We start from the raw sequence: 24,140 nt of genomic DNA, 5'->3' as shown, positions 1-24,140 counted from the left end.
ACCCATATTTCCCCAGTTCAAAGCTGAGCATGTGTAAAAGGAGGCACATTTTTTTCAGAACTTGTGATGATTAAGTATTAGTTCAAACTAAATCAGACAGATTACACCTCAAAATTTGTTGCAGACTGGTGACCATCTGGGCTTCCCAAAGGGACAGAAATGCTGTGGATCAGGCGCCAAAAGGGACAGAGGCCCACTCCCTGTTACTGAGGCTTGCCTTGGGCTCAGGCCCATCCATAAGAGAATGGAAGGCAGGGGGCACCTCTCAGTTACAAGGCCCAGGACATGCCCCCCCTTTTCTCAAGTCCCTGGGCTGTGCCCCTTCCCGCCCACATGCCTCCTTTCTCATTTAACACAAGTCGGGGGATTACTAGAGGGCTGGCACAGGGCAGCAGCAGGGACTGCCCTCCCTCCATCTTACCGCGGTGGTGAGAGACAGAGCATTCCAGCAGCCTGTTCTGCCCCTCTCTGTTGCCCTATGTCCTCTCCATGGTGACAGGAAGCAGAGCACCCTGGGGCTGAGGTGTTCTGCTTCTTGCTGCTGCAAGAAGCAGATTGCAGCAGGCCAGGAAATGGCAGCAGGGCGGAGCAGAGCAAGCTGCCAGGTCACTTTGGATCCCACCACTGCGCTGTGTGTGTGTGTGTTTGTTGGGGGGGGGGGGAAGGGACACTGCTGCTGCCCCCTGCCAGACCTCCAACTCCAAGTAATCCCTTGAGTCCTATCCATAGGACTGTTGAGGTGGCCACTGTGGGGCCCCTGAAAGCACAGTGCCTGTGGCAGCCATCTTGAACCATCCTATGGATGGGACTGCTCTGCCTGGGCTAATATTCTTCTCCATGAAATGCTGCAATACCTACGGAGAACAGGGTTCTCAACAACATTTTTGGTGGCCTTAGAGCATGGTTACCAACTCTTTCTGGTGGCCACTCTGACAATTTTTCCTAAAATACTTTAACTTTAGAGAAAAAATAAATATGCACATATGCATGCCCATATCACTCTAATGTATTTAGGCAGGGTTTGGTTTGCAGACTCAATAGTAAAAATAATGTACAGTTGTGTCTGTTCTTTATTGGACCTACACACGCTAGAAATACAAGTTGCATGTATTTCTTTGGTTATTTCTTTTGCTTTTTTGTTCCTCCCCTTTTTCTCCCCAGCATGCTACCGAGTGGTAAGTCTGAAAGCTAGCTGCGAGGCTGTGAAAAGCGATATTAACAAACATACAAATATTACTTTTTGCAGCAGATTTACTTAGCCCCGGGAAGCCGGGAGACACATGGAGTCTGGATGGCAATGTGGGTAGGCAGGTAACGGGGGGGAGGGGAGGGGAGGAGTCAATGGATAGGGGGTTGGAGGAGACAGTGGGGGATAAGGAGGAGGCATGAGCATAGATCCAGTGCCTGAAGTCCCTGGGGTCACGGCTGTTGACCCGCATAGCTGCTGATGTCAGCCCTGTGCCCGGGGTTTGCTCCCGGCCTCAGGTTGATGGGGGAGAGGAGCATCAACAAGAATAAGGGGTTTGGATTTCAGCACACCACTCTTAAAAATGTTTCAGTGCCACTGAATAGACCCATTTTACATATGAGGATACTGAAGCAGAAGTTAAACTAATTGCCCAATGTCACAGAGTGCCAAGTTTGTAACTCAGAAGTTCCTTGTCCCACTCTTATACACTGATCTCTAGACCGTGAATTACAGAGCATCATGCACTCTCATTAAGCACAAGTGGAGGGCACTCTTCACCTGGCAACATTTGGGTACTCAACTGAACACCTGAAATATCTGTTCAGAGAATTTTCTACTAGGGGACATTTACCCTCCTCTTGCAGTCAAATACTTCGTATTTTTGAGATTTTCAATCTTATACAAAGCACATTTCTGACAATTAAACTGTCATACAGTATTTTATACTCACAGTATTTACAGCATTAATGTTAACATTCTTCCTAAGTAAATTCTCCATGGTTTCCAAATTATTCATTTTAGCAGCATGATGAAATTCTCTCTCATTTGGTAACACTGTAGAAAATGTGACAAGGTGGTTTATGATAAGTAAGAAATAGATACAAAAAACTTAAAATGACAACCCTTCTCCCCTTATCATTGGTTGTTTGGGATATGCACATCTCAGTTCAATACTGTATGTGAATTATTTGCTTTTTTATCATGGAATTGTTGTTACAAAATTACATTTTTCCCCCCTAAGCATCTGGTTGATCTCTCTCTAGTTCCAGTCCTTTAAGGACAAAAATAAATAGAATTTTCATTACATCTTTAATTGCACTGCTCAGAACAACAGTAATGCACGTATAAGTTCCTGTCACCCAAATGTGTCCCATCCCAAGGTCCTTTACAAACGTAATAACCGTCAGTATCAACTACAGGAATTATTTTACTCATTCTTTAAATATAGCCACTTCAGGAGTATAACCCAGCAATTATTTGAGAGACACGGTGCATGAGGTAATATCTTTTATTGGACCAACTTCTGCTGGCAAAAGAAAGAAACTTTTGAGTGGTATGCCAGCTTGCTTCTTTCACCAGCAGAAGTTGGTCTACTAAAAGATATTACCTCATACACCTTGTCTAATACCCTAGGACTGGCACAGCTACAACACCATTGCCTACAATAACTACATCACCCATCTCCATAATAATATAGGGCAAGAACTGTCAGATACATACATCCAAGCAAAACTGCTGGAGTAATTTAGACAAAAAGAAGGTGATTGGCTACATAGGAATTTGGCTGGAATACCTGAGAAAACAGAATTCTGATTTCTGGAAAGTTCAGATTTTTAGCGCGTTGGGCTTTGGTTTCATGCCTCACTCAAAGAGAAAGCACTTCTAGCACCAAAGTAACTTGGGGAAGCTGGCTTTTATTGAGTATTATCAGAACACAGCTGTAACAAAAGCTATTAATGTTTACTTAACTCAGAAAAGAGATTTCAAAAGAGATTTCAAAGAGTGAACACTAAACATTAGTCTAGCTAAAACAGAAATTTAAGGGCATATATACACTTAAAAGCTTAAAGTGCACAGCTGTAAGGTCTCTTGTATAGCCATGTTATGCCAGGAGAGAACTCTCCTGCTGACATTATAAAACCAGCACTTTACAACAAGTGCTTATGCCAGCAAAACTTGTGTCTCTCCGGAGGAGGGTGGGGAGGGGGTTATTTCACACACCCTACCTGAGAGACAAAAGTTTTGCCAACAGAAGTGTTAGTGTAAACATGGCCTTATACACTTCTCTATCAGCATACGGGGCTACTCCAGCTGGCCAGGGTCTGGCTATGCCGCAGATGAGGGGCTGCTCTGGCCAGCTGCAGTGGGAGGAGAACTATCCCCCTCCACCAGTTAACAGGTTACTGGGTAAGCGTACCAGTAAGGCTAATGCTTACCAGGTAACCAGTTAACTGGTTAATCTTGTGCTTCCCTACCGCAGATGTAGATGCAGACAGCTCATTTTTGCAGATACAGAGTGTACACAAATTTTATATCTAGAACCCAGCAAACCTGGGTACAGTAATTCCTCATTTAACACATGCCCGCTTAATACGTTTTCATGATAGCACGATTTTTTTTAGGGAACATTTTTTGAATTACATAACTGTCCCTGGAATAACACGATTTCCCCAGCCGACCCGTTGCCGGCGGCTGCGCAGGGCTTCCCCTGCCTCCCTGCAAAGCGGCAGAGGGTTCACTACTCGTCGTACCGTTCCCCAGGGACCCCCCCCCCCCTCGCCAGACGCAGTGCCGGTCCTGGCAGACCCGTCAGAGGGGCATACTCCCAACCCAATACCCCTCCCCCTTCCTTCCCCAGAGCTAAACACCTCCCCTCCCTGCTGTAACCCAGTCCCCTTTCTCCCCCAACCTTATGACCCGGTTCCAACAGACACCACCGCCTGAAATGCAACCCCCACCTTTTCCATTATTTTCAATGGGAAAACTGACCCTGCATAACACGTTTTCACTTAACACGATCATTTTCTGAAACATATCTATAGTGTTAAATGAGGAATTACTGTATCCACGGATATCTGCATCTGCAGATGTGAATGCAGAGATCTGCAGTTCATTTTGCAACTATAGAAGCAAACTTTGCATCCATACAGGGCTCTACCCATCAGATCCTAACACTATGATTAATGATGAATATAACACTATTTGTAACTTGTACATAGGTCAGTATAGAATTTCTATGCGCCTAGGTAATCATATCTTCAATTGTAACTTTGATAAAACCTGTAAAACTGATGTACCTTGTACTTGTGATGTATGTGTGGTCACTATCCTTGGTTTTTATGGGTATGTCTAGACTAGATGCCTCTGTCGACAGAGGTATGTAAACTAGACTACCCGACATAGTCGAAGAAGCTGAGATTTAAATATCCCCGGCTTCATTAAAATAAACATGGCCGCCGCACTGTGCCGGCTCAGTTGATCGTTGGCACAGCACGCGAATCAAGACGCAGATCAGTCGACAAGGGAAGCCCAACCCCTAGGTTTCACTGGGATGAGCAAGCAAGCAAACATACACAAACATCCTCCCCCCCCCCCAACCAAATCTGATGGTATGGGAAAAAATTCCTTCCCAGCAATGGCGCTGGACCTGCAATCTGCAAGGGCCCTGGCACCTGGACTGTGGCCTGTTCCCACTCGACCTCTTTCCCCTGAAGCCAGACCTTGCACCTGGCAGAAAAGAGCGAGCAGAGAAGTGGGCGAGGGTTTGAGGGACCAGGCCACATGGGATTGAGGTCATTTCAGGGCAGAGGGAGGGGCAGGACAACAACAAAGCAACAACTAATGCAGCCCACACCACAACGACCTAGTAGTGGAGGGAGAGTGAATGGACTGCTGGAAACCATCAGCAAACAGGGAGTTGCTCCAAGCACATGACTTTTATCTACTCCAAATATAATGCCAAATCCTATCAGATTGTATGGCTTGAAATCATTTACCAAAACCCATGAGATCTCAACCTATCCAAAAGCCCTAATGGGGCTGGAAAAAACACACTCCTGAATCTTTCCATGTTTTTCTTACTTCTAGCTTCCTACCATGTTATCCACAAAGTCTCATTACTCCGCAAGAAATACATGTTGCAGACTGAACAGAGTTGAGCTGGTTAAATAGTGGGGGAGGGGGAGGTTCCAAAAAGATATAATTTTTCATTTGCTCAAATTTTTGATGATTTTTTTCTTTTCTTTTTCTTTCCTTTGTCATTTTTTCCTCTCCCCTTTTTCCTCTTTGTGGGAGGAGGATGGGAAAATGAAAAATATGAAAAAAACCCCAATTAACAAAATTTCCACTGTCTAAAAAAGATCATTTACCTATTAAAATAATCCCCTTGAAATTTTTCTTCCAGCTCTGAATTTATGAACTATAGGTTATTCTCTAGCATCCATTCCCACTAGCCTCAAAAATGCTCTCTGTATGAGCTGCATGCAAGTAGGATACTACACCACTAGTCAGCAAGGCTACGTCTACACTGGTCCCTTTTCCGAAAGGGGCATGCTAATTTTCAACTTCAGAATAGGGAAATCCGCGGGGGATTTAAATATCCCCCGCGGGATTTAAATAAAGATGTCCGCCGCTTTTTTCCGGCTTGGGGAAAAGCCGGAAAAAAGCGTCTAAACTGGCCTGATCCTCCGGAATAAAGCCCTATTCCGGAGGATCTCTTATTCCTACTTCAAAGTAGGAATAAGAGCTCCTCCGGATCTCTTATTCCTTCAAAGTAGGAATAAGAGCTCCTCCGGAATAGGGCTTTATTCCGGAGGATCGGGCCAGTCTAGACGCTTTTTTCCGGCTTTTCCCCAAGCCAGAAAAAAGCGGTGGACATCTTTATTTAAATCCCGCGGGGGATATTTAAATCCCCCGTGGATTTCCCTATTCTGAAGTTGAAAATTAGCATGCCCCTTTCGGAAAAGGGGCCAGTGTAGACGTAGCCCAAAAGTTTTACTACTGACTGAAATGGGGCCAGACCTTCACCCAGGCTGTGTCTACATTGAAAATATTTTGCGCAAAAGCGGCTGCTTTTGTGCAAAAACTTGCTGCCTGTCTACACTGGCTGCGAGTTCTTGAGCAAGAACACTAACGTTGTAATGTAAGAAATCAGTGCTTCTTGCGCAAGAACTATGCATAAGAGGCCAGTGTAGACAGGCAACATGCATTTCTTGAGCAAGAAAGCCCGATGGCTAAAATGGCCATCAGAGCTTTCTTGCGTAAGAGAGCGTCTATGCTGGCACGGATGCTTTTGCGCAAAAGCACATATCTTGCACAAAAGCACATGCCAGTGTAGACAGACGCTGTCATGCTCAAATACTTTAATGCAAAAACTTTTTGAGTTAAAAATATTTGCGCAAAATCTTGCCAATGTAGACATAGCCCCAGTGTCCTGTCAGAGTTGTTTTGGGCCCTGATTCTGCTAAATGGATGTATGTGCTTACCTTCACATGTGAGTAGTCCCATTGAAATCAGTGGAAAATGTGTTTCCAATTAAGTGTGTGCACAAGTGTTTACAGTCTAAGACCCTGAACCTGCAAAAGGGGCCAAAACCAATGCCTCTGTTTCTCATCTTACCAGACTTGTAAAGATTGAGAGGTTCCAACAGATACTTGATGTGCATTATTTTTGAGACCTACATAACGTTTTATATACTGATCACGTCCTTCACAGCCACCATTGGTATGATCCAAAACAAAAACCCAGACCAAACCACCTGACCTCTTTTCTTCCACGTGGGATCTTGTTCCCCCACCCTTTGTCTGCTCCTCTTCTAGGTTAGAAGACAAACTCTCTAGGCAAGGGCTGTCTGTGTCAGAGACTCAAGGCCCCCTAATTAGACGTAACAGAAATGAATAATAAAACCTTCAAAGCTGTATGCGTGTGTGTCCTTGTATCCAAAGTAACTTTATAGCTTCCCTCCAATTTCCGTAGTGGACCAACCCAGAAGTTCAGGTCCAAACACGCCTGCCCCGGGGGAAGTCTGGGTCACCCTGTGCAGCTTGAGGCCCCGTCTAGAGCAGAGCAGACACCGCCCCGCTAGCCTGCGGTCAGGTGGCTCCGGTTTCTCTCAGTCCCGACTCACGAAAACACCCCTACGCCCATGTCAAAGTCCTGCCTCTCCCGGCCCGCAGCGGCACCACGTTGCCCTTCCGTGGTCAGCCCGCGCTCCCCGCTCCCCCCGGCAGCTGGGTTTGTGCAGCGCCGAGCCGCAGTCCTGCCTCACTCACGCGTCTCCTCGTCGGCTGCAAGTGCCTCCGCCGCCTGCGTCCCGTCCTGCCTGGGAATCAGTGCGCCCACCAAATCGCTCAGCGCCTTCATAGCGAGGCCCCAGCTCCTCTCCTTTACCCCCCGGAGACGCAGCCACCTTCAGGCAGGGCTGTGGGGCGAGCTGGCAGCCAGATCTACTCCCCAGGCTGCGAGGAGGGAGGTGCCCGCCGGCGGCAGCGCCCTGTGTGCGCAGGAGAAGCGTTTGCCTTTGATTTAAGTACAGCGAAAAACCGGTTCGTTGGGGTTGTAAGCTGTTATTGTGGGCAGTAACCGAGGCAGGCAGAAGAAATAGGCCCCTCTGCCTTCCCTTCCCCGCCCAGCCAGGCTGGGGGGGGGGGGGGCACACAGCAATGTACCCAAAACCATGCCATCAAAATACAATGCCCATCACTCCCCTGACCTCGCACCAGCTTTATTGACAGCTTGACAAAAGGAAAAGATTTTAAAGTAATTTTAATAAGGCACCGAGGAATAGCCACACACTTGATTTTGCTAGGTACAAGAGTCCATCTAATTGCTGCTTACTGTACAAAGCATGTCTCACTTTATCTAAACCTCCCATTAGTCTCTTTTCATACATTAAGATTGTAAACTGTTTGGAATGGGCACAGACTTTTATGGTACAGCTACATGAATACAACTAAATCAATGGTATACATTCAGTGTCTAATACAATAGGGTCCTGAAGGTACTCTACACTGCAAAGCTGGCCTATGTGGGTTGACTCAGGCCGAGGAGGCCACAAAACTGCAGTGTAAACATTCCACCTGGGATCCACCCTGTGCAGGAACACAAAACAATTTTATATTTCCACACTTTGAATCAGCTGATCAGGGCCATCCACAAATGTTTTGTTGCACTGAAGCCAATGCTGTGCTACTACGGTACAAATATATTTGTGTGCAAATACCTATTTGCACATGTAAATGGCTTTGCACATGCCACACCAGTATGCTTCTGTTGTCAAGGTGTGGCAGCACCATCAAACTTGGTCCACTCCCCACACTTATTTTAATATACAGCATATTAGCCACTTTTTATATATTAGTTCTAGAGGTAAGTAACCTTATTCTCTTTCAATGTGACCTTCTAAATACATTAATATAGTATTGTGCAATATTAATATTGTTTGATATTGGAAAACTACCTTAACCTATGCAAAAATATCATCCACCCACCTTGTGTTGTTGAAGATACTTTTAAATTAATTATTTTTGTCTCTGGCTATTAAGCTAAGTGCAAACACTTAAATTTTTTAATTCTTTAAAAAAATATCAGGAATTTACGTAGCATGTTTTCATCTGTTATTCTCACAGTGGTTTACAAATTAAGTGGAGTGGAATATATAGAATTCTGCAGTCTTGGCTACTAGTTTCAGGTTCTAATCACTGTGCATTGCGCTATTTTGCAGTTTTCTGTCACCTGGCTTAAATCTTGCCTATATAGTCATGATGAAGTACATAATCTTTAAGTACGATAACCTAGGCTTAATAATTTTATGGAAGGCAACAGCATCAATGTACATTCATAGACAATAAAAATGTATCAGTGTGAAAGTAAACATCTAAATATGAGAACAGGTGACTTACCATGTCACTGCTGAATCACAGATTTTGCTTTCAGTTGCTTATAATTCCTATGAGTCAGGTGTTCCAGAATAGTTTGAGTTGCAGATTTTTGAATAGTTACCTAGCACTGGTCACATCATACAGGTCTTAGTATTCCTTTTCCATAGTAAAATCCAAAGGATAACTACTTTCTACCTTGTGAAATTGGCACCATTGCTTCATAAAGAACCAGGGAAGTTGAGTATAAAATCCAGGAGTACTGGCTCCTAGTCCAAGGTTCTAATCAGTATCATATAGCACATCTTAACCTCTCTGCCATCTAACTTAATGCTTCCATTACAGCCATGACATCAGTGCTCAAACTCTGAAAATGATTAATCAGAACATCAGAGGAGGTGAACTCACCATGGAATTCACTAGCCTAGTGACCATTTCAGAACGGCATTTTCCAAAAGATAGTGTTGCCAGCTACTGAACTTACCAGGAAGCAGGGCAAAGGGGAAGCTGTAAGCCTCCCTCATTCTGTCCCCCTATGGGACTTTGCAGCTCATAGCTCCAGCAGTAAGGTTCATCTATGCGAGTTGAAGGCATTCATTTCTATTACAAAATGGTAGCCAAACCAGTAATATTAGGCAGGAGGTGGTTTATAGGCAATTAAAAAAGGGAACGGAACAATATAAAACTGAATCTTGGGTTGCTTTTTATAGGGATTAGGAAATTGAAGCAAACATTGCAGGAGCACAGATTATTAGATTTTAATAAGGAAATGAAAACATTAAAGTGTACATGATTCAGAACCCTCACATTATGCACATTCTATTAGCCTGTGTAACTACAGGACCTTGTTATTCCGGTTATTGTTACTCTTCTCCTTCCTCCTCACCCCTTGTCTCCTATTATTTGTTATGCCCGTTTGTTGTGTCTTGTCTTTAATCAGAATACAAGATCCTTGGTGCTGGGAAAATCTCAACAAAGGTATTTAAAAACAATGTAGCACAAAGGAGTCTGTTCCCACCTGGTGCTGCTGTACTATATATACAGGCAGTTCCCGGGTTACATACAAGATAGGGACTGTAGGTTTGTTCTTAAGTTGAATTTGTATGTAAGTCAGAACTGGTACATATTGTAGGGGGAAACTCTAGCAAAACATTTCCCCAGAGCTCAGTTTTATTCTCCCACACCTCACTTCCCTCAGTCCTTTATTCTCAAGCTGAGGTGTCTACTGAGAAAAGCCGCTCCGCGTCTCCCTGGTCTGCTGGGGGGAAGCAGCTAGTGCGGGGTTGCCTCACCCCATTTGTAAGTAGGGATCCGATGTAAGTCAGATCCATGTAACCCGGGGACTGCCTGTATAGCAATGTAACGTGGGGGCATGGCTGGGAGATCACTCACAGAACGCAAGCATGCAAGAGGAAATCTGTTCCCAGCCCCAAGGCATCTGTGAGGTATTGACCTGGCCCTCTCTCTTGGCAGAAAGTCCTGAGAGACATCTTCTACATTAGCCTCCTTTGGAATAGAAGGCAGAAGGATTCTAGTTGATTAGTAAGTATTGCAATAATTTCAATGTACGCGACTGCAGTAGTTCAGGAGTGGAACTGTAGAATTGCTGCCCATATTCTGCCCCTGCTGTCTACACCTTTGGAGCTACCACCAATAAGAGTAGCTTTTGGCCTGGGGGAAAAAAAACAAACCAGTGGTTGGAATATCACTTCTGGAGAATGGGAACGTGTAAGGCTGCCATGCCATCTAGTGGTCACCAAAGAGAACACCTGCTTCTGGTCCTATATGTTGGTTGTTCTGTTAATACAGAGTGCCAAATAATGGAGGCTCAGATAAAAGGGATTCTATTGTAATGGACTCTGGGCAATTAAAAGAAACTATCAAAATTAGTCACAGTAGTATCAAATGATGGTAAGATATTCTTTTGGTAAGATTAGTATAACACCCCAGAATTGAAAAATAAAAAGCAGATGACAAAATTACTGCAGATAATTTAAATTGATTCAATACTGTTACAGTGGCTTTGTACTCAGTTATTTGTTTCTGTTAATTTACATAATACAGGCAGTCCCCGGGTTACGTACAAGATAGGGACTGTAGGTTTGTCCTTAAGTTGAATTTGTATGTAAGTCGGAATTGGTACAGATTGTAGGGGAAACTCTAGCCAAACATTTCTCCAGAGCTCAGTTTTATTCTCCCACACCTCACTTTCCTCAGTCCTTTATTCTCAAGCTGAGGTGTCTGCTGCGAAAAGCCGCTTCGCGTCTCCCTGGTCTGCTGGGGTGGAGGGGTGCTAGCTTCGCATCTCCCTGGTCTGCTGGGGGGAAGCAGCTAGTGCAGGGTTGCCTCACCCCCGTTTGTAAGTAGGGATCCGATGTAAGTCGGATCCATGTAACCCGGGGACTGCCTGTAATTGAAAACAATTATTTTACACATGGATAGAAAAGATTAGAGCAAACAGTGGTAGTAACTGAAGTTCTTGACCTGAAATGTGTTTTTATTAACATCTAGAAAGTCCAGGTTTTTTTTTAAACTTTTCCTCATAGATCATGTTTTCTTAATCTTTTATCATTTTTGTTGCCATCCGCTGCACTTTCATTAGTATCTCCACATATTTTTTAAAGTGTGGCTGCCAGAATTGGACATGGGACTCTTCCCAGAGAGGCATAAGGATCTTGCACAAAAAGGTTTTGTGCAAAACGTCCACGGCCACACTGCTTGTTTTTGTGCAAAATCCCCTTGTGCAAAAACGGCTCAGAATAGATTATGCAAATGAAGCATGACAAAATGCTAATCAGCGCTTCATTTGCGTTGCCTCTTCTAACAAAAGCCATAGTGTAGACAAAGCTGAAGAGTTTATACTTTGCACTACTGCTTCTGAGGGAAAATAAACATTGCTGGCTAGGAGAAATTTGTTGGAGAAAGCAAATACTTAGTATGTCTAGCACAAACATAAGGGGAGATCATCTTAAGCACAACGCAGTTTCTATATGCACTGAGACGTGCAAATGTGCACCACCAGAAGAAACAAACATTTAGCTGTGAGCGCTCTGCTAATAAGCTGGGCAGCATATGAATGTCTCCTGGGCAGCCACACAAACACACAATTTACTGGGGACACTGGTACTACCTGTATACAAATTATTTAATCTAAATACATAGTTATACAAAGAAAAGTGTGTGTGTGTGTGTGTGTGTGTGTGTGTGTGTGTGTGTGAGAGAGTTATTAAAGTGGAAAAATGAAATTTATAGGCATCTTTTCTTCACAGTATTACCACACTGAATTTTTTAAAATGTGAATCTGTAAGAGGCTACAATCTTGCAAATGACTTCCCTTAAAAAAATAAAAGCAAAATATCCTGGCTGTGCCAATATATAGCCAACTCTGTGCTGTTTGTGTGTGCATAAATTAAAAGTCTTAAACAAAAATACTCCCCTGCATATATTTCTCTTTCTGGAGAAAAGACAAGAAAACAAAAGCAACAGATGTTATTCACATTGCTTATTGCACTATTACACTATATGAACCTATATAAAATAAAATGGAAAATATGTTGTATTTCAGACTAAATAGTCAGCAATATAGTGTGTGTGCATGTATATATATATCTATATATCTATATATAAAAAGCATTAAAAGCATCAAGCTATGCTTCTTGAAATATATAATCTATTTTCTAATGGCAGTTGAATTTTACATGTACACCAAAGAATAGCTCACTACATTTCCAGATATGAAGGAAACTCACTAATTTTGCAATAGTATTGTATTTTATCTATAGAAATAATGTTTACAAAATGCTTCTATGTCAACTGCAATGACACATTTGTATGGATGATGAAATAATTGCCAGTGCCAAAACAAACTTATTTCATCTGTTCAAATAATTATGGCTCTTTCCTTCTTTAACATGCTGCATATGTAAAACCTATTTCTAAATAAGATAGCCTCAGAAAAAAATGCACTTGCTTTCTTCCTTTTTTTTTAATATCCCTATTAACACGAAATAAAGTAATCAAGCAATCTAGATAAAAGTTTATTATACTGTTTTTAGAGAAATATAAATTGACACGGCCAAATTCATAAAATAGGAGTAGATGTATTTTTTTAAAGGAAAAAGTCTTCACATAGCTAACACACACATGCATTATTTGTGGTAAATATTTTCTTTTGAGATGCCATTTTACTTCATATTTTAATGATTAAAAACTTACATGTATTCATAAAAACCTGGTATATAACAAACTACAAGAAGTATTTTCATCATCTGTGTGTCTCCAAAGAGAATATAGGTGTGAACAATAGGAGAGCTATTTCCTTTCTTATATATTCAGGATTATTATTTCAATGTCATACATATTTGCTCATCAGTCACACTACACTGCATTAGTTTATCCTTAACTTTTCTTAAAGTGAATTTAGTGCTTTTGAAAAGTGCTGGGTTGACAACTGCATAGCCATCTGAAGCTCTCTATATCTCCACAAAACCAGTGAGGCAGAGTCAGTATATCCCAGAACTATTCTGGGGCTCTCTCACACTCTAGGCTTGTTTAAGGGATTGATTCTGCAAAGTTTTTGTAGTCAGTGGGTGTTGAGGTCACTCAGCGTACCACAAGAGTGCCCATGCACTGTTTAGACCTGAGTCCTATAAGCCTGACCCACCAGTTCCCATAGAAGTCAGTGGCACTTTTCACTAACTTTAACGAGAGTTAGATTTAGGGCCTAAACCTCTTGAGAATATCAGCACAGACATTGATGAGTACCAATTAATTGTTTTGTGCTGTGAATAGCTGGCCACTACAAACTAAATTCAGTCAAACTCATTTCACACTAACCAACTATCAGTCACTAATAACATAAGCTGAATTGCTAGTGATTTCCATATCCTGAGTTTTCATTATGTCAAGATAGAATAAAACCCATTCTTAGCATGCTCTTTTTTCCACAGGTACAATTTAGACAAAAACTACTGAGAAAAAATTATTTGAGTGAAAAATTAATTTCAAGCTCTGGTCTCTGCTAGATCACTTATTCTTTTGTCTCAAAAGTTTTCCTCTAATGGAGGTTTACAGTGGTTCTAAAGTGGGAGGTATCAGAGTCCAATCCTTCATCTACACCAAACGAATGTGAATAATAAAATGCTGATTATGAAATTCTTCATATATGATAAAGTGTTACACAATCATTTTAAAAATGTTTCAATTGTTTGTTTGGAATTGCTTTGTTTGGCTTTCTTTGATGTTGACTGTGGTGTCGTTAGTCCAGGCCTAAAAGAAAAAAATAAAACATTAGAAAAAAACAAACAGAAACACCCACCAAAAAGCCAAAACCAAATATAAAACCATCTGAAGTAACTTTTGCAACATTAATTAGACTATTAGCTTGACTTTCAAATACAAGTACATATACACTTGAGATCTATTGTACCTTTTTATTCCTGTTGTAGGATTCATATACTGATGTCCTCTGCCCATGCTTCCTAAAGAACAATTACAAACATCCAAAATGAATTCTTTAAACATAGACTGAACATAGCAGGCAGCTGCATGACTAGCAGAACTTTTAGGAGAAAAGTTCTAAGTGAAAAATTTCCTTCTTATTATTTTCTGAAGCAGTTGGATTGAATCTCTTACGAAGCAGATAACATTTGATCATATTTGTTATCCTGATCATACTGTCAGTTGTATTCAAAATAAGTAAAAACAAAAAAGCCTTTCAGCCCAACACCAAATTAAATACATTTGAATGTGATCACAGATTTCTGTATCATCAAAATGTAATACTTTTGAGTTTCAATATGGTCTACTAAAATTCATGTTTGTTTTACATTGTCTGTCTTTCTGGGAAAAAATATTGAAAAACCTTCACTAATATGCAGCATTTATTTTATACCACAGCTTGCCTGCACAGCTAGGAAGATCTACATCACTATTTTAGGAAATCATCTTTGTAAAGAGTCACATTCAGTATAATGCTGTTATTGTTGCTTTACTAATATGCTTAGAAATTTTCTCATGTTGGATCTAAAAGGAAGCACTTTTAACAGTTTCTTAAATATTAGTGCTAGGTCTCTAATCTTGTCCAACTGATTGAGCCAATTCCAAAGTTAAGTCTCTATAATAAAAAAGACAAAGTACAAAAGTAAGCCAGTTAATTGCAAACTAATACACAAATTGGTTCATGTCATACAAAGGAATATGGTATTTTTCAGATGCAAATAGCCAACCCCTTTATACCGGTCTTGTTAAAGTTCAAAAGCTGCATCAAACTCAGAAACCTAAAATGTACAAAACATTCCTTAAAATTCCTATTGCATATTGGATGGGGTAGTTTAAAAAGCTAACATTTTAAATGTAAATACTCACCAACTTGACTCTTAATGGGACAAACTATTTGCTCGGTCAACTCCTGGATAATGCCTTTATTTAAACAAATATCCACATGCCTGTTGAACAATGAAAGGTCAGTTGTTTTTTGTTCTGTATTACAGACTGGACAAACCAGAACATTGTCTTCGATGGCTCCAGAGGAGTGGGAAGGCTCAGTTTCTTGAGTATATTCAGGCTTTTCAACCTGTTCTGTATTTTCCAATGAAGTAATTTTGGAAGAAAAATTCTGTTCTAGGTATGTGTTACTAGCAGTTTCACTAAGCAGACTATGCTCTCTTTCCTTGCCAGTATTAGCTACTACTTTAGGGAATGCTTCTGTGCTAATGCTAGTGAAACTGTCAGCTACTTTTGTTGACTCGATCATATCCACTGATTTGTTCATTTTATTTTTTTGACATATTTCAGACATTTTCTTTTTACTGTCAGGAGAAAAATGATGTGAATTCTCCCATGAATTCTCACTCGCTGATATTTCTGCATTATCTTTTTCCAGTATCCCATTGAGGCACTTATCTATATGTCTGTTAAGTGCCTCTAAATTACTGCTTCTTTGCTCCTCAAAGCAAACAGGGCAAGTGAGGCTCTGACACTCATTCAAATTCTTTGAGCCTATGGTGTCATTTGTTTCTTCCACAGGATTTATCAATGACTTTATATCATGCAAGTTCTGCTTGTTTGCAGGTTTGTTTATAAGAAGCTCTTGGTTGCTTTCTTGCCTTGCAGCTCGCTTTTTATCAAAAAAACTCTCTCTGTGAGTTGTTTCGGAGGCTTTTGTAAAATGTTCATGGCTGGATTTCCCTGACTGAAGCAGAGCAGTATCTGTTTGTTTTCCTGGCTTTAAGAAATTGATAATGCTCCTCTGTTGGTATTTCTTTTCTTCTTCGTTTAGAAATCCTGATACTCGTACACCTGAACATGACAAACAAGACAAATAAAAAATGTAATTGTAACTGATCAGTAAAACTAAAACTTAATTAACACTAATGGGTATTAAAAAGTTTTGAGATACAAAGACACTCAATGCAAGTAGGTATTCGTTAGCTGATCATAAAGCAATTGCAATGTTACTACCAGTCCTGAAGATTTAAGAGCTATGTTAATTTTGTGTGGAATTTCAGTGCCATTAAAACACCATGTTGCCACATCATGTGATGCCATAAACTTCAGGTAGTCATGTAGAAAATGTTACAATCTGAAATTTAAAAAAATGTAGAAAACAACGAGTGGTCCTGTAGCACCTTAGAGTGTAGCAAATATATATAGTAGCATGAGATTTCATGGGCAAAAACCACTTTTTCAAGTAAGTGCAGCGAAAGGCATAGAACCCCCAAATTTAAAGCAGAAAAAGAAGGGAGAGGGGGAGGAAAAAACCTGTCAAATATAGTGCCCATGCTAATTGAGGCTAATAGAGTGGGCTGTAAGTGTCCCATATTTAGCTGTTGATGTCATTGAGTGTTAAATATGATGGTGTATCCAGTTCATGTCTTTGTTCAGTCCCTGGGAGATAATGTCAAATTTGCATATGAAGGTCAGTTCCTTAGTCTCTCTCTGCAGTTGGTTCCTGAAATTACTTTGTAAAAGAATGGCTACTTTTAATTCAATTAATGAGTGCCAAGGCAGGTTAAAATTAAGGATGTTAAATTCAAATCAATCAACTAATCAAATAGTCAATGTAGACCACCTTTGCCTTTGAAATGTAGTAAGAGCCCTGCTGGTGCTAGCTACATTTCAAAGGTGGAAGCGCTGCAGGGAGCACGGCTAGCAGAGGACTCAAACAGACCCCCGCTGGCCCCGCACTTCCTGCTTTTTAAATGTATAAGAGCCTTGGGAGGGCTCTTGCTATATTTCAAAGGCAGAAGTACTGCGGGGAGCATGGCCAGCGTACAATTCAAACAGTCCCCAGTGGCCCCACACTTCCTGCTTTTGAAATGTACAAGAGCCTGGAAGGGCTCTTGTACATTTCAAAAGCAGGGAGCACAGGGCCAGTGGGTGACTGTTTCTGCTTTAAATTTGGGGGTTCTGTCTCTTTTGCTCCACTCATCTGAAGAAGTAAGTTGTGCTCATGAAAGCTCGTGATACTATACACGCACACACACACTTCTTGTTAGTCTCTAAGGTGCTACAGGACCACTCATTTTTAAAGTTTTTTTAAGTTACAGGCTGACATGGCTACCCCCTCAGACTTTTAAACATTCTGAAATTGTTAATTAAATGAACAATCATGTTTATTGAAGCAGTGCCTAAAAGGTGAACCAAGAATGAGGCCCGATCATGTTAGGGACTACACAAAGAGCAGCAGATGGGCCTTACCTACATGACCTTACAATTTAAAAACAAGGCAGAGACATGATGGAGGAATAAGTTTAACACAGAGGCAGAGTGATCAATATGACAGATGATGTCATGTTAGGTCCACAGCTTTTTTTTTTGAGGGGGTTGGAAGAGTGAATTTAGGAAGGAAGAGGATTGACTAAATGGGAAAGAAAGGAAGTTCAGGAGAGCACGGAAGAATTGAGTAAGAGGGGTAGGTATGGACTGAAGCTGAGGTGAAGAGACTGTGACAAAGGGAAATACTGGAGCAAAACGCCAATCAGAAAATAAATCCCCACAAAACTGTAGAAAGTTCTCAATGTTCACATGTCCCTGCTTCAGCTGTTTCTGCTCCTAGAGGCTGGAGTATCTGGATGGCTACTATCTACCATATGGCATGGGAAGAAAGAAGGGGTGGCACCTTATAGATCCCAGTGGTCCCAAAATGTATGTGGGGTCTCACCTTCAAAAATGTGGATCTAGCTAGGGAGAGGCATAGGCCCAATTGGGCTCCATTTTACCATGCTCTCTCTGCTCCTTTTCCTACTAGCTGGAATGTCTGGCATGAAATTTGCCATTAAAATATTTATTCTTTGAACTTTTTCTTTAAACTGGGACATTATGTTTTAAAATTATGCCCAGTGGACTGTTTAGACTTAGAACAAAAATATTATTAATTCAGCAAGAAATCTTAACTTCAGACAAAATTTGATACTACCAAGTTATAATATTATCATTTAGGCCATTCTTCTGTCAAAAATGATAGAGCCACATACTCAACTTTTTCCTCCTACAGTGCAAAGGGGATTTATAGCTACTTGAAAGGAGGCAAAGCTGCGGATTTCCATGTCACAGAATGCCACCTCAATATTAGCAGAAGGGTGTTCCAGGACAGGGAGAGTTGGTAGAAAACAATCTCCACAGTGGAGCATAAGAACATAAGAATGGCCATACTAGGTCAGACCAACGGTCCATACAGCCCAGTATCCTTTCAGTATCCCTGGGACCCACTATCCACTAGTGCAAGTTAAAGTAACTTTGAAACTGCTCTAACTTGCACCAGGGGCTTTGCCCTCAACAGCTCTGAAGATTATATGGGGGGTAGGGTAAATCCAGCTATGCCACCTGTTCCCAGATATGCAGCATGCTTGCCCTAAGGGACTAGAGAAATCAGCCTAAAAAGGAAAAAAAAAAAAAAGTTAGAAACATTTTACCCATAAGTCTTAGCCGCAAAGGGAGAGGGGCAACACCATCAATTTCTGTCCTTAACATATCTTTAGCAAGAACAAATATTTCTTCTTCAGTAGAAACAGCAGCAAGCACAGTGGAAGCTCTTGTTTTTACTTCAAAACTCACATTCTTCAGTTTCAGGGTAACAGTTTTACCCTAGAAACCAAATTTTAAAAAGTTAACACATATGGTACAGAAGAATTTTTACAGTATAGTCATTTTTCACCTAGCTGAAATCTACTTCATTGTCAAAGCAAGGCTTAGAAGCAGGAGGCCAGATTCACTGCTGCATCCAACTTATGCTGGGCATAGCATGGGTGGTGGGCTGTAAAGGAGGCTGTTATCATAAGGTTTTCTACCGGGCTATAGCCTCCTGCCTGAGATGAGTAGCTTGGGGCTGCTCTGACCTGCACCCACTGGCAATCTGCATCTATCAGCTGCATATTACTAACGTACTCTGGCCAATTCCCCAGTCTCTACCCATTTCCCACATATCGCCTGGAATGGGAGTTGCCAGGCAGATGCCAACTATGCCTACATCTACTGGGGACTCTTCTGTACTTATGAGATGTCCAGTTACAGGCCTCCAATGTCTTTGCTCCCTTTAGATCACTCGAATTGTACAAAGGGAGCAAAACGGAGTAGAGAATCTGCCCTAATATTTGTGCAGGCAAATATGCATGTGCAATTCAGTAAGTGCACTCTAAATCCCAACAATTTGAAAATATGATTGTAAAGTGATAAAAGTAGTTACCATATCTCTCTTTCAACTCAAACAGTTTGGGTAGTGCTTTCAAAAGCACCTAAGCACTTACGAGCACTGCAATCAGTGGGATACAGGTCAAGTCACTTAAGAGTTTTAAACAAATTTACCTTTGTTATTTATCACAATAGAGGATTTTTCTCCAGGTTGTCACCTCATGTCTTTGCGTCACAACAACCTTCCATGGCTAAAGAGGACTGATTGGTATTTTTACGAATCTTTGAATGCTACTTTTTGCTTTACCATTAAAGATCTCTGTTGAATAATCTGAGGTGCTCCTTCCAGAAAATAAGTTAAAAATCCCTATATATAGTAGATTATGTTCATCAAAGCTATACTATCTCTCAGGAACTATATAGTCAGTAAAAATAAGACACAGGAATAAATCCTTTTATTGCTTTACAGTTGACATGCTTGGCCACAGTAAGGCTCCAGGAAATCAATTTTTTTATGCCACTTGATTGCTACTTTTGTTAATTAACACAGCTTTTAGAACAACACGTACAATATGCTAAATAACTTGGTGAATTAGTTTAATTTTAAAAGGATCTCACAAGATAGCCTCCTGAAGCTAAATGCAATTTTGATCTAAATATTCTAATAACCAATGAACAAAACAACAGAATCCTTTGAAGCCAGAAGGTAGGGCATGATAATGAAAAATGCTTTACTGCTAACAGCATACTGCAGCCCTGAGGCCTGACAGTACAAGAGGCTGATTTTATTTTTAAATCAGAAGAGAATGATTTAAATACCTTAAGTCCTTCTTTTTGCAGATCCTGGGCAAGATCTCTGCAAAGTTCTTGACATAAGCTGTACTGTTCTTCAGCTGTGTTAATTTCACTGAATGTCCTAAATAAACATAAAGATTAGTCATCCCCACATTTGCATTGTGGAATTATGCATCCTTTAGATTCAAATTTGTTCATGAACAGTTTAACAAGAAAAAAATTTTGTGGGTTGGAGGGTTTTTTTTTCAAGTCAGGGCATTAAATGAAAACATATGCACATTTAACAACTGAACAAAAGAGGTTTGCAAATCCCAGCTAACGAAGAAATAGAGTGTTGTAGTTACACTTCTCATTCAGTGTTTGAAAACATAATGAGATTTAGGTTGATGAATCCTTAAATGTTTACAAGAGAGAAAGCTAATACCAACTGAATTCATGGAGCCAGCCAAACATTTGTATGTAAGTCTCTCTGCAGTGTTGTGTAACATCAGAAGGAAGAGAGGATTAGGAAATAAATCCAAAAGCCAAGTATCAGATATAAATACTGCAACACCGGTTCTACGAAACAGATGTTATGGTAATTATGGCTAGTACCAGTGAAGAAAAAACTAGCTTTTTGCCAAAATTAATTAATTAATTCTGTCTTTGCTATACTATGCCAGGGAAAGGGAAATACCTTTTCTAGTGTGAATCTGGCCTCTCAGTGATCATAAGAAAGAAAGGCTGGTCTTGCAATTATAAAAGGTGACACTTATAGTTGTCTAATGCTTTCAATAATGTAACTTTTTTTCTGTTGAGAAGCTCTTACAACTCCGTTATTTGCAATAGGCTTTTGCTATTTGGCAGTGAGAAAGCCCCTGTGCTAGAGATGTTCCTGTTTCTTGTCCAATTTCTGTTCAAGGTTTGGCTGTGATTTGAATTGCTAAAAATTGCCATTTCCCTGTTGTAGCTTACATTCCTCAGAAAAATGGCATGTTGCCACAATAACTGAACCTGAATATTCTAATGTTGGGCCTGCAATGTTGCCAAAGCAGCTGCAGCAGTAGCACAGACAGCAATGGGAACACCAAATTGTTGCTAGAGCTGTAGCAGCATGAGGGGGATGGACAGGGAGAATGCTGGCCTCAGACACTTTCTCTTCCCTAACCCAATCAAGCACATGCTCCAGTAGCTCCTCTCTCCCTCAATTTTGGGAGCACTCCATGGAGCAGGAGATAAACTGGAGGAGAGGGCCATGTGAGTTGAGCTACCCTAGGGTATGTCTACACTACCCTCCTAGTTCGAACTAGGAGGGTAATGTAGGCATACCGCACTTGCAAATGAAGCCCTGGATTTGAATTTCCCGGGCTTCATTTGCATAAGCGGGGAGCCGCCATTTTTAAAACCCCGCTGGTTCGAACCCCGTGCAGCACGGCTACACGGGGCATGAACTAGGTAGGAAACTACCTAGTTCGTGCCCCGTGTAGCCGTGCTGCACGGGGTTCGAACCAGCGGGGTTTTAAAAATGGCGGCTCCCCGCTTATGCAAATGAAGCCCGGGAAATTCAAATCCCGGGCTTCATTTGCAAGTGCGGTATGCCTACATTACCCTCCTAGTTCGAACTAGCGGGGTAGTGTAGACATACCCCTACTTATCTCTCCCTGCCCCAGATAGCACATGGCCACATTTCTCCACATAGAAAAGGAGGAGTCCCTCCCCCCCTCACCTCGGGAGTCTGCACCAAGCTCTCCATGGCTACTCAGATCCAGAAATGTACAGTAGCTGCCAATAGCCTGTTCCCCCTGTGGGATAATCATTTTCTCCTGCTGATAGCTAACATGGTTAATCCTGTACCTGAAACTGTGTAGAAGTTTCAAAATTCTAACACAGAAGATGATGCATAACAGGGTGTTTGTTACAGTTGTACAATACAGATTTTGTTGTTTTCCCTTTAAACAACAAACCCCAGGAAGATGCACACAAAATGCCCCAACCTTTGCTAAAAGATTTTTTTTCATAGCAAAATTAAGCACGAGTTAGGAAATGCCACATTTACAATTACTTGTGCTATCTTAATCTTTCCAACTCGTGTGTACTGTAATACAGTGTTTAATTACATGATCAAAAACTATTTTTTCTGTAGGACCCATAGGCAAGGGAACTGATGGGAAAAAATAGACAAGAAATCTTGGTGTGGATATCAGGGAAAGAGGAGAGAATAAAAGGAAGGAAAGGAAAGGCCAGGTCAAATTTTGTCAGTTTTACCTTTGAAAAAAATCAGATCCAGAGCAGAAAGTGAACTGGGGGCAGGAAAAGGGAAAGTTTAAGAAAGGTGCCAAAGATTGCGAATATGTGGATGAGATTCCAGATATGGGATTATACCAGAGTGGAAGAGTTAAACTGATCTGCTTGGAGACTAGCAGAATTTAAAGAGAAGAGAACAGAAGTGACTGGTCTGGGACTTAGTCCATAACTGCATATCTACACTGGTGCACAATTCCCTAATGAAGCCAAGACCCAAGACACTTTTACAGATTTTATCACTGTTCACATATAATTCTGTGGAAGGTCACACAGCCTATAACGTACATCTGGAGAAATTACATCAGATCAGCATAAAGAGAAAAACATTGCTGCTGATGCTGATTTTATGGGACTAAAGGTAAATCATTTGTAGAATATAGTCAGAACAGTTCAGTAGAAAAGTAAGTAATTCAGATGCTCCACTGAAGCACAAAACTTATCCATATATACTTCCATATCTATTAAGACCAGTAGCTGCTTGCAGAACTGTTTACATAAATTTCCTCCTCATTACTTCTTAGATAATCAAAAGCCCCACACTTTCTCCCTAGATTATGTCCTAAGAAAAATGATGCTTTCTTCTCATTTAAAGCAATCAAGTGGAATGGAGAATGATGAGAAAAAAAGATGGAAAACTGAGAAGAGAAAAGTTATACAGTATCCCAAAGGCAAGGAGAGGAAGCTTGACTCTTACATAGTGAAGTCTAACTAGCTGTCCTAATATACATTAAATATCAACGAATACTTATAAAATTGTCCTGTCTGATGTCTTAGGTACTGGTGGCCAGTCTATAGCAGTGTTTCTTAAACTTTTTAAGACCAAGGAACACCAAACAATATTTTTTTTATGAGGAACACCAAGGATTATTTTGTTGGGGTGGGGAGGGGGAAAGTTGGGGGGAAAGAAGTTATTGAGCAGCAAAAAAAAAGAAGAAAAAAAGGGCGGGGGGAAATTTGCCTTTAAGGGCTGCCATTTTGAACTCTGTTGTTCTCTGCGGCACACCTTCGACTGCCGCAAAACACATTTAAGAAACACTGGTCTATAGGTATTTGCTAGGCAAGGTATTGACATATGTTAAGGGAGTAATGTAATGATCCTGCAAAGCTAATAGCCTAGCTAAACAAGACAGAAGGTCCAAATGCCTTAGCATATGCAGCTAACTAGAAGTAAAATTAAATCCTAATGTATCACAAAAATGAATGATATAATGATGCAACTGCGACAGGTAACCACAAGATGCTAGTTTATACCACCTTGGGATATTGTAAATTAGGAACATCAGCAAATGTCTGACCACAAGCATGCCATGGTAACTAACTGATGCATCTGCTAATGAGCTTGAGGTAAACAGATTGGTAACATATGGAAGAAAAGCACCCAACATTAGTAGTGTGAGAAAATACAAATAAGAAAAAGGGGAGAAGCCCCTACTGAATATGCATTAGGCCTAGTACATTATATCTCAGTCGGTGTGCCTTGGGAATTGTAACTTTTGGGAGGTGCCAGGATGATGACTATTGGTAATGATGGTGATAATGATAACCAACACTTTGGATTCTTTTGCAAGGGATGGTGAAAGTATACGGCT

The 24,140-nt window shown here is 41.0% G+C and overlaps 2 protein-coding genes across 8 annotated transcripts in view; both read right to left on the bottom strand.

The window, feature by feature from the left end:
* Positions 1-12,718, bottom strand: part of ANKDD1B (ankyrin repeat and death domain containing 1B) — a 40,143-nt gene extending 27,425 nt beyond the window's left edge. For 3 of the 6 annotated variants that reach the window (XM_014574158.3, XM_014574156.3, XM_006124254.4), the window contains exons 1-2: positions 7,240-12,718; positions 1,920-2,023 (exon numbers count right to left, since the gene is read on the bottom strand). In XM_014574158.3, the coding sequence (XP_014429644.2) occupies positions 1,920-2,023; positions 7,240-7,330 (195 nt within the window). In that variant the 5' untranslated portion in view covers positions 7,331-12,718. Of the gene's footprint in view, positions 1-1,919; positions 2,024-6,874; positions 7,156-7,239 lie in introns of those variants that run through there. The other 3 variants (XM_014574157.3, XM_014574155.3, XM_075932293.1) reach the window with 3 other exon arrangements.
* Positions 12,719-12,868: 150 nt separating this feature from the next.
* POLK (DNA polymerase kappa) overlaps positions 12,869-24,140 on the bottom strand; it is a 73,028-nt gene continuing 61,756 nt past the window's right edge. For both annotated transcript variants that reach the window (XM_006124268.4, XM_075932290.1), the window contains 5 exons: positions 20,293-20,389; positions 18,759-18,930; positions 15,211-16,143; positions 14,273-14,324; positions 12,869-14,112 (listed from right to left, as the gene is read on the bottom strand). In XM_006124268.4, coding sequence (XP_006124330.1) covers positions 14,028-14,112; positions 14,273-14,324; positions 15,211-16,143; positions 18,759-18,930; positions 20,293-20,389 — 1,339 coding nt within the window. In that variant the 3' untranslated portion in view covers positions 12,869-14,027. The remainder of the gene's footprint in view (positions 14,113-14,272; positions 14,325-15,210; positions 16,144-18,758; positions 18,931-20,292; positions 20,390-24,140) is intronic.

Source organism: Pelodiscus sinensis, chromosome 6 (assembly GCF_049634645.1).
Source record: "Pelodiscus sinensis isolate JC-2024 chromosome 6, ASM4963464v1, whole genome shotgun sequence".
Taxonomy (NCBI): Eukaryota; Metazoa; Chordata; order Testudines; family Trionychidae; genus Pelodiscus; species Pelodiscus sinensis.
Note: the sequence above shows the minus strand (reverse complement) of the source record. Positions and strands in the feature narration are given on the sequence as shown.